The sequence below is a fragment of the Taeniopygia guttata genome, chromosome 27 (assembly GCF_048771995.1).
Source record: "Taeniopygia guttata chromosome 27, bTaeGut7.mat, whole genome shotgun sequence".
Taxonomy (NCBI): Eukaryota; Metazoa; Chordata; class Aves; order Passeriformes; family Estrildidae; genus Taeniopygia; species Taeniopygia guttata.
Window position 1 is genome coordinate 4,290,760 of NC_133052.1, and position 10,647 is coordinate 4,301,406.

General features: G+C 52.3%; 3 protein-coding genes across 3 annotated transcripts; 2 read left to right on the top strand and 1 right to left on the bottom strand.

Annotated features, from left to right (window-relative positions):
• The first annotated feature begins 761 nt into the window (after positions 1-761).
• Positions 762-1,067, top strand: LOC140680721 (feather keratin 1-like). The gene has a single exon (XM_072919113.1). It carries the CDS (start codon positions 762-764, stop codon positions 1,065-1,067), a length of 306 nt encoding a protein of 101 aa, XP_072775214.1.
• A 3,375-nt stretch (positions 1,068-4,442) lies between these two features.
• Positions 4,443-4,748, bottom strand: LOC100226559 (feather keratin 1-like). The gene has a single exon (XM_072919139.1). The coding sequence runs from the start codon at positions 4,746-4,748 to the stop codon at positions 4,443-4,445; it is 306 nt and encodes a 101-aa protein (XP_072775240.1).
• A 2,311-nt stretch (positions 4,749-7,059) lies between these two features.
• Positions 7,060-7,807, top strand: LOC140680722 (feather keratin 1-like). The gene is made up of 2 exons (XM_072919116.1): positions 7,060-7,132; positions 7,500-7,807. Exon 2 carries the CDS (start codon positions 7,502-7,504, stop codon positions 7,805-7,807), a length of 306 nt encoding a protein of 101 aa, XP_072775217.1. The 5' UTR covers positions 7,060-7,132; positions 7,500-7,501.
• Positions 7,808-10,647: the final 2,840 nt, after the last annotated feature.

A 10,647-nucleotide genomic window follows, 5' to 3' on the forward strand; every position in this document is an offset into this window, starting at 1 on the left:
GCAGCTGCCAGCAATGGCAAGGCACTGCCCCGAGCCAACATCCCCTGCCTGCTCGGGACCCTGCGGCATGGGGGCACATCCTGTGCCTGCATGGACACGCTCTGGTCCCAGGTGTCCTCAGGCCTCGCGTGGCACACGTGAAAGGAGCTGTAACACAGAGCAAGCACGTCAGAAATGAGGAAATGAAATGGCAGCGTTGATGGAAATCAAACCACAACGTGTGGCGTTAGGGTGGATATTTTGTTTGGAGGTGAATGTGTTGGAAAATTACTGTCCTCGTGCAGTGCCTGTGGGCCTGGGGCAGTGCCGGAGCAGTATAAAAGGGGGACCTTCTCCTTGTTTTCTCATTCACTCTTCTCACCTCCACCTCCTTGGGATCAAGGTGAGTCTGAAGCCCTTTCTTTTATTCTTCCTCCTTTGGGCTTTCTGATCACATTCTCTGCTTTAATCCCATGTGGGTTCTTGAGCACTGCTGGTTATGGGAGAGGGAAATGGCCAAAGCTGTGCATGGAGAGAGGCTGGTTTTTTTTGAGATGTCTCATGAGTTCTGGCCCAGGTGTGCAAGTCACTGGGCTTGATAACTCTTCAGGAGATTCTTGGGGGCTTGACCAAACAGTTGAGGCTGTTTGGCTTCTTTAAGCAGCCTCCTGCTGTCTTCTCCTTGCTATTCTTCATCATGGTGTGCCAACACTCTGACAAAGCCCTTTCTCAACTCTGCCTCCCCATTCCCTGTCTCCCAGGTGCACCTGCAGCCCCAAGCCATGTCCTGCTACAGCCCGTGCCGGCCCTGCCAGCCCTGCGGCCCCACCCCGCTGGCCAACAGCTGCAATGAGCCCTGTGTCAGGCAGTGCCAGGACTCCACCATGTTCATCCAGCCCTCGCCCGTGGTGGTGACCCTGCCCGGCCCCATCCTCAGCTCCTTCCCACAGAACACCGTGGTGGGATCCTCCACCTCGGCTGCTGTTGGCAGCATCCTCAGCTCTCAGGGAGTGCCCATCAGCTCTGGGGGCTTTGGCCTCTCTGGCTTGGGCAGTGGCCTCTGTGGCACCAGGTGCCTCCCCTGCTGAAGCTGCTGCCGCTGGCCCTGGGGAAGGAACCCAGGGACTCCCAGGATGGAACCGCCCTGGGCACGCAGCATCGGCTTCTTGCTTCCCGAGGGGCTGAGCAACCCCAGCAGCCCTTGCAGAAGGACAGGGCCAGCCTGGGCTCTTGGCAAGCACAGCCCATCCCTGCCTCTGTCCCCTGCCACTCTCTCCTTTCCCTCCTGTGTCCTTGTTCCTTTGTGCCCCCTGGGGCTGTGATCCCCACACAGCCATCCTGGGGAGCACCTGCTGGCCCTGCTCCCTCTCTGGATCAGGCAGATGGACACCTGCTGGGATCCCTGCCACAACTGTGTGATGGAGATTCTGAGCTGACCCTGCTGCTCTCTGCACTGAGGCCTCCACTCAGAGTGGCCTTGTTCTCATCGTTTCACTCATTAAATTTCTGTTGCAGCCCAGCCCATGCATCTGTGTCATCCTTTCCTCTCTTGTTGGTCTCCCAAGGTTCCCCAGGGAGGGAGGTGTGTCTCAGGGATGGTTCTGTGAGACAGATGTAGGAAAACGTGTTTGAGTGCCTTTTAAGATGAGAGACTTGAATGTGCTTTATTATGGCATTGCTGCTTTCTACCCTTCTCTATGTCTGTGCTACGACCCACTGCAGAAGGTGAGGGGTAAGCCAGGTTCTTGTTAATACAGCCCTTGAGATTGATTAGGGAGAACCAGCACTGAATGATCAGTGTCTGTAATTACACTCTGAGGGATAATTGTAGAACAATGTGATTGGACAGGAAAACACATCCGTAGCCATTTTGGCTCTTATTTTCCAAAGCAATACAAGAGCATGAAAGCATGGCAAGATGAAAATGCAACCACATCACCCAGGGACATGCACAAGGCAAAATGAAGGAAGAGGGATAAGGGACAAGATTGTGAAGATCTCTCCTGCCATACGCCCTTTGATGAGACTTGGTTGCTGTGCAGTCTTGGTCAAAGTGATCACAGACTGGACCTGTCAGGTGGTGGGGGAAGTCTCAAAAAAGTGGTAGGAGAAAATGCCAGGGCTAATCCACAGAACATAAAGTCTATTTGTTTTATTTTCACTCAGTTTCCAGTGGAGATGCTCAGGATCCTCCCTTGGAGGAGGGAGCTTCACACTGGATCATGTAATGTCGTGGAACATGGGACCATTCAGGAGCCCTTGACACCTTCTAAGACAACACAGCTGCCCATCACAGCCAGCACAGTTGCTTTGGTTTTGGCCCAGTGTGGCCCATTGGCAGAGATGAACACTGTCAGGCCACACATGAATGTCCTGGTGCTTCCCCTGGGGAACAGAGGGGCCCCCACAACCCAGTGGCCTGTGCAAGGGAGGGCAGCTCTGAGTGACAAGAGGCACCAGCACCCACCTCCTGCCTCATTCAAAGCCCATCATTCACCCTCTGTTGGACTAGATCTGAGGTTGGCCATTACACAGCCAGAGCTCACCTGCCCCAGTTCACCAAAGCACCCTGGTCTCCACAAATGGGGGAATGTTTTGAGTCATTATCCCTTAAGAGATCGGTGAACAGAATGAACCAAACCTCTTCATTGGCCCTGTCTACTCCAAGAATGATTTTCTCTCCCTGACCAAACCATTCTCCTCTCCATACCCATCAATCCCTGTGCCTGAGTCAAGTGCTCTGATCTCCTTCCCATCCCGGCCACCCTGCACTAAACTCAGTCTGCTTTGTCCTGGTGGTTCTTGCATTACAGCCTGTGCCCAATACAGGGTGCAGGTTATGCTTTTTTCTGACCTGGAGATGGGAATACTTAGAGGCATTTTAAAAACTTTTATTCTATGTTCAATCTCATAAGAAGGGTGAGAAAATACAGATGTTATCATTCATGCTATTAGATTTAGAAAGCAACTATTTCCTAATTAGAATTCATTATTAGTGTATCTTGGCCTATCAGCTTATCCATCCCATGCTGCAAATGCCTTAAAGCCAATCATCTAAAATTACCCCTAGTGCATCCTAATGCTATGTATCTTTCATAGTTCTAATTCTTTAAAGTAATTTGTTCTATTTGCAAAGCCAAACTTTGAAACCCGTTTCTAGTTCCATTTCTCTCTCAACCACGTCTGTCAACAGGTGCATGCAATGTGGGCCTTCTGTCAGCCTTTGAGAATTCCCTACAAATTCATTTCCCACACGGGGGATGGCAGCAGGCGAGGGCTGAGCAGAGCAGCATCCACATCTCCTGGCTCCACTCCTGCTCGCACAGCCCAGGGTGCTGCTGACAGCCCTCAGTGTCTGGGAGCATCAGTGACATGGACAGTGGGACTGGGGCACCCTCGTGGCGCTTTGTGATGTGCTTAAGGGGCCATAGGGGCATCTTGTCAAGGTGATGATCCTGGAGGTCTTTTCCAACCTCATTGATTTGTGACCCTCAGCAATGACATGAAGCTGAGGGGAGCAAGAGCTACGCCAGATGGGAGGGTTTAAATCCCACAGGGATCCTGACAGACTTGAGGAAAGCTTCCATGTGGAACTCAGGAATTTCAATAAAGCCAAGTGCAAGGCCCTGACACTGCCTTGGGGCAATCTCAGAAATCAATAGGGACTGGGGGCTGCATGGAAGGAGAGCTGCCCTCCAGGGAATGGTCACATGGATGCTTCACCCCTGCTCTGGAGGTTTTCATTCAGGAGAAGAGAAGGATCTGGAGGACCTTATTGCAGCCTTTCAGTTCATCAAGGGGTGGTGTAAGAAAACTGGAGAGAGACATTATATCAAGTGACTGGACAAGGGGCAAGTGTTTTAAGCAGGAATATGTGAGCTGGAGCTGAGATACTGTCCATGGCTGGAGGGTTGGACGAAATACCTTTAAAAATCTCTTCCAACCAAACCCATTCTGTGCTCCCATGATAACTGGGGTCTGTGAGAAGGTGGCACAATGCACTCTGTCCCTCCCTTACAGAAATCTTTCAGATCCATGGGATCTGCTGGAGTATGATGGCAATCCAGTAGCTCTGTTTGGTCAGTAACACATTCTCTCCTGAGTACTTGTGTCACGCTGTTGAGCTGAGAAAGGAAAAGGAATAGAAGTGCAGAGAGCATGTTTGTCCCTGGACAATGTAGGGAAATTCTGTCCTGACCCAAAGAGGCAGAGAAACTCAGAACTCAGAGAGTCACTCAGTACACACTGAGCATCCCAATGCCAGCCTGTGCTGACAGCCAGTGCAAAACCAGCCCCAACAACCCCCTCCCAGAAACACCCCTGGGGCAACATCTCTGCCCTGGGACAGTGTCTGCAGGGCAAAGGAAGACACAAAGGCACAGGCTGGGATGCAGCACAATTTATTGAGTCAAAAGGAGCAAAAGAGGGGGATCCAGATGGAGGCAACAGTGCAGGGAGCAGCTTCAGCAGGGGAAGCGCCTCGTGCCACAGAGGCCACTGCCCAAGCCAGAGAGGCCAAAGCCCCCAGAGCTGATGGGCACTCCCTGAGAGCTGAGGATGTTGCCAACAGCAGCAGAGGTGGAGGATCCCACCACGGTGTTCTGTGGGAAGGAGCTGAGGATGGGGCCGGGCAGGGTCACCACCACGGGCGAGGGCTGGATGAACACGGTGGAGTCCTGGCACTGCCTGACACAGGGCTCATTGCAGCTGTTGGCCAGCGGGGTGGGGCCGCAGGGCTGGCAGGGCCGGCACGGGCTGTAGCAGGACATGGCTTGGGGCTGCAGGAGCACCTGGCACACAGAGCAGAGGGAAGTAAATCACAAGGGCTGGGTAAGGATCCAACTGTGACCTCAGCATGAGGGAGCCAAGGCATGAGCTGGGAATGAGAGCTGAAGGCTGTTTCTGGAGGCACAGGGGCTCTTCCCCTCATACAAACCCCACCAAGATCTCAAGCCCAGGGTCGTCCCCAACCAGCCCAAATCTGGGGCATTACTTCTGCCAAGACCCAGCAGTCACACACTTCCCACTCATTTCCTCCTCACAAAAAGCATCTGCAAGATCTCACGTGGGACAAAGTCACAGGTATGTGCAGAGAAATCCCAGAGAAGAACGCAAAAAAGGAGAATGAGCTTCAAACTCACCTTGTTCCAAGGAGATGGAGGTGAGTGGAGTGAATGTGAGAGTGGGGAGAAGAGCCTGCTTTTATACAGCTCTTGCATTGCCCCAGGCCCACAGTCCTGCACAAGGGCGGTAATTTTTCATCAGACTCATCTTCAAAGGAAAATATCCCACATAGTGGCAGCGATTCACATTTTGCTTCCATCTACGCTGCCTTTTCATTTCCTCATTTCCAACATTCCTGCCCTGCATTGCAGGATCCTTTCATGTTCTGTGATGAGAAGCAAAGGATATCCCAGGCAGAGCCATGTCAGGGAGGGCACACATGACCCAGTTGCTGGATGAAGGCAGGGAATGTTGGTTTAGGGCAGTCAAAATCAACTCTTTGCAGCATCCCCTGCAGGAAGAGTCCCTGCCTCGCACTGCACGTGTCAGAGGACACCCAAATAATCCGCTTTTTATGGACATTTCACTTGCTTCTCTCTTTTCCCTCTCTCTCTGCTCTCTGCAAAGGTCAGGAGCTGCAGCATGTCCAGGCAGCCAGGCTGTGCCAGTGTTTCAGCTCTCTTCCTCTAAATGCCTTTTGCCAGGCATTAGGAAAGCCAAAGCCCACCTGGAGCTGAATCAGGCAAAGCACATGGAGGGGCAATAAGAAGGTCTTCTCCAGACAGGCCATCCATAAAGGGAGCCTTGGACACAGGCAGCCCCACTATTCAAAAGGGCAGCTTCCCTGAGGGCAGGGGGTACAGGAAAGGTGAACATGCTCAAAGGTTCATGTCCTTGGTCTTTGCCATCAGGAATTGCTGTCGGGAACTCACGTTCCTGGTAATCCTCCAACAACTGCAACAGAAAAGATTTCCCCAAGCAGAACAGAATCTGATGGAGGAACATTCAGACACACTGGTCTGACATGAGTGTGTGTGGATTGATGTTCTGTGTTCACTGGGCTCAGTACAAAGCCTTTCTCAACTCCCTTTGAAAGTCGCAGTGACCATGGAATGCATCTGAGAACTGGAAGAAAGTCAGAGAGTGTCTTCGGTTCAAGAGAGGTATGACAGGGGAGTCAGGGCATAACAGGCCAGCCAGATTTGTCTTGATATCTGGAGAGGTGATAGAGAAAATCACTACAGAATCCAACATGGAATGCTCAGGGACGAGGTGTGCTCAGAAAGACCCTGGATGCAAGACCAAATTTCAAACTGCACCAAGGCCTGATGCACTTCCCTGCCCTGCAGACATGGAGGCAGCTGGGTCGCATCCCAGGAGGGCAAGGGAATGCCCTCAGTAGGCAAATCTCCAAAGCCAAACTCTCCTGACCCATGGCGAGTCACGCTTTAATTTTGTTGTGAGCCCAAGCCAGGAGTGTGTGATGTCTGCAGGCTTTGTCCCAGGCAGGGCTGAATTCCCTTCCAGCAAGGGCAGCTCCATCCTTCACCCTGGAAAACCATCTTCAAGCACTGGGCTGAGCCCACACACCACAGCTCCAGGCAGCCCAAAGGCCATTGCCCTCAGCCTGACTTGCTTGGCAGCACTGCCACAGCTCAGGGTGTGCACAGAATTGACATTGGCAGGACTTGGTGTGTCCTCCAGGTCAGGGTGCAAAAGGTGCAGCCAAAATGCATCCTGGCTTGAAGAGAGGGGGAAGAGAGGGCACTGTCCCAAGAGACAACAAATCCCTTAGGTAGAGATGAAGTACAAAACTCCACATGGGACAACTTGAGTCTTGCTTCCTGCCCATACTATTGTGTTCCTGCACAAGAAATCCTTGTGGGACTTCTCATCCCACCACATGGTAGAAGCCTTCATGACTTAGTGGGAGTGTCAGAAATGGGGAAGTGAAATGGCAAAATAGATGAAAACCAAACCACAATCTGTGCCATTGGGTTGAATGTTTTGCTTTGAGATGAGTCTGTAGGAAAATTAGTGTCCTTGTGCAGTGACTGTGGGCCTGGGGCGGTGCAGGGACTGTATAAAAGCAGGACCTTCTCCTCACTCTCTCATCCACTCCTCTCACCTCCATCTCCTTGAGAACAAGGTGAGTCTGAAGCTTTTTCTCATCCTTCTCCTCCTTCCATGGGGTTTCTCCATCTGTACATGCTATTTTGTGCTTTATGGATTCTTGTCATGGATGAGGGAGGGCGGCAGAAAGTGTAACATGGGCAAAAGCTGGGCTTGTCTTAGGTGTTTCCAAAGATATGGACCAGAGATGGATCTTCCCTGGGTAGCTCTTGGCAGGGATCTTCTGAGGATGGAGAAGCCTGTGGGTCTCTCTGTACAGCTCCTGGGCTTGTCTCCTGTTCATGCCTTTGGTCCCTGATGGTGGGGTGACAGGCTGACCCTCACCCACTCCATGTGTTCTGCTTTCCCCTGCCCTGTCTCCCAGGTGCTCCTGCAGCCCCAAGCCATGTCCTGCTACAGCCCGTGCCGGCCCTGCCAGCCCTGCGGCCCCACCCCGCTGGCCAACAGCTGCAATGAGCCCTGTGTCAGGCAGTGCCAGGACTCCACCGTCATCATCGAACCCTCGCCCGTGGTGGTGACCCTGCCCGGCCCCATCCTCAGCTCCTTCCCACAGAACACCGTGGTGGGATCCTCCACCTCGGCTGCTGTTGGCAGCATCCTCAGCTCTCAGGGAGTGCCCATCAGCTCTGGGGGCTTTGGCCTCTCTGGCTTGGGCAGTGGCCTCTGTGGCACCAGGTGCCTCCCCTGCTGAAGCTGCTGCCGCTGGCCCTGGGGAAGGAACCCAGGGACTCCCAGGATGGAACCGCCCTGGGCACGCAGCATCGGCTTCTTGCTTCCCGAGGGGCTGAGCAACCCCAGCAGCCCTTGCAGAAGGACAGGGCCAGCCTGGGCTCTTGGCAAGCACAGCCCATCCCTGCCTCTGTCCCCTGCCACTCTCTCCTTTCCCTCCTGTGTCCTTGTTCCCTTGTGCTCCCTGGGGCTGTGATCCCCACACAGCCATCCTGGGGAGCACCTGCTGGCCCTGCTCCCTCTCTGGATCAGGCAGATGGACACCTGCTGGGATCCCTGACACAACTGTGTGATGGAGATTCTGAGCTGACCCTGCTGCTCTCTGCACTGAGGCCTCCACTCAGAGTGGCCGTGTTCTCATCATTTGACTCATTAAATTTCTGTTGCATCCCAGTCCATGCATCTGTGTCATCCTTTCCTCTCTTGTTGGTCTCCCAGGGTTCTCAGGGAGGGAGGTGTGTCTCAGGGATGGTTGTGCAGCAGATTTCGAAGAAGGTCTTTGAGTGCCTTTAAGAAATGAGACCTATATCTGCTTATCCATGGTATTGCTCCTTTCTATCCTTCTTGATATGTCTGGAGCTGGTACAATGAACCAATCCTCTCCACTGGACCCGCCTACTCCAAGGAAGGTTTTCTGTCTAACCAAACCATGCTCCTCCCCACACTCAGCAATCCTGTGCCTTAGTCAAGTGCTCCAACCTCCTCAGCATCCTGGCCACCCTGCACCAAACTCACTCCACTTGCTCCAGGTGGTTCTTCCATTACAGCCTGTCCCCAACACAGACAAGGGCAGCAGGTGAGTGCTGAGCAGAGCGGCATCATCGCTCCCACCCAGCTCCTGGTTCCACTCCTCTTGCACAGCCCAGGATGCTGCTGAGAGCCCTGGGTGCCAGGGCACAGCCGGGGCAGTCAGACCTGTTCTGATGTGGTGACTGCCAAAGCCCCTTTCCCTGGCCCTGCTTTGGGGCTGCTGCTTGCCAGGGGCTGAGGGAGATGTGGGGAGACAGAGCTGGTTGTCCCAAGTCAGCTGCCCTTCAGGGCTCTGGGGCCATGTGTGCCCAGCTGTGTCCTGCAGCAGTTCAGCCCCCCCTCAGCTGCTTCTGGACAGCCCTTTGAGTCACTCAGCCAACACCTGCTGTCTCTCTTCCTTCCCAATGTCTTTTCCTGCCACCATGTCTCCAAAAACTTTCCTCAGAAGCCCTGGGCAGAGACAAGGAAGGAGAAGGACAAAGAGGACAAGCACTGCCTTTGGGTCTGTGTGGTGTTATGAGCAGCAGTAAACACTGAGCAGTGCTTCTTTTGATCTGCTGAGCCAGTGGGAAGGGGGAGAATTGGAAAAGCAGGGGAGTGACATACCCTGGTGTCAAGATGAGGATATTCTATGAAGGAATGGGAGAAAAAAGAGAAAACCAAGTGGTTCCAAGGGAATCGTGCGAGCAGCAGCAGACCAATGCCCACACAGTGTCTGAAGAATGGCTTCTCTGGGAAGATTGTCCACAGATTTATTGCTAAGCATGATATTATACGTGCCCAGTGTTGTGTTGTTATCACCATCCCTGGAGGGATTTAAAAGACATCTATTTGTGAAATTTGGGGACATGGTTTAGTGTTGAGCTTGGAAGAGTTGGGTTAATGGTTGGACCCCTTAATCTTAAAGGTCTTGTATACCTCAGTGATTCCATGATTTTACATGACCTGGAACAGCCTTTTTGGTCAGTTGAGGTAATTTGTCCTGGTTGTATCAGCTCCAGCTGCTTGCCCACTCCTGGCCTCCACTGTGGGTGATGCAGCGTGAGAAGGAGAGATGGTGTTGATGGTGGGCCAGCCCTGTGCAGCAGCAGGTCAGGCTTTGGTGTGTTCTTTGCACTCGTTTAGCCACATTTAGTGGCTAAACATTTAGCCACGTTTGTAGTTTAGCTACATTTGAAGCACAGAACAACACTGGCTGCTCTGAAGACAATGACCTCCAGCCCAGTCAGGCCAGTACAGACTGGTGTAAGAGACTTAAAGACCACAATTGCCTTAAACACTGTCAAGGCACAAAATAAGATAAGCCACTACAGTGGGAACTCGAGGTAACCACAGAGAGAGGGATTTGCATCTGAATGGTGATAATTCCTGGTCTGATCTGGGGAGCATCCTTGTTAACACATCTGGACAAAAATTCACACTGTGGCACACTGTGGAAAAGGAAGCAACTGCTTACACATATTTCTTCCCAAGCTATGGGAACTGTATCTACACCCTGAGGATACCTAGACCTTGGACTGTACTAAGCTGATACCACAGAAGAACAACTCAGAGAAGTTGTTCCCCAACACTGAGAAGGCCAGAAGGAAAACCTGAAGAGGATGCTGCTGGAACCATGGGGTGGTGATATCTTTCAACTTAAACTCTCTCTCTCACTCTCTTACCCTCTTCTATCTCCTATTTCTTTCTATCTATTGCTACCTCACATTTGCCGTTAAATAAAATTCATACTATTAACTTTAGCATATGGTCTCATCTGTACCTTAATTTGGGCAGAGGAACTTCTTAATAATGATATCAAAGCAACTGGTCCTCTGTTCCACCTCCTGTTATACCCTGGGCTTTTCCTGGTTTGCGCCTGCCTCCAAAGAGTGATGGCAGCCAAGCAAGATAAAGTGCCTGAACTTCTCTCCTTACTCTTCTTCTCTCCTCCTATCCACTTCCATGAGCCTTTTGGGGTTTCTGCCCTTCCAGGGCCCTCCACAACCCAGGCTTCTCAACAAATGTCAGCAGTGGCCACATGCCCCTTCTGCAGAATTGAGCAACAAGGGC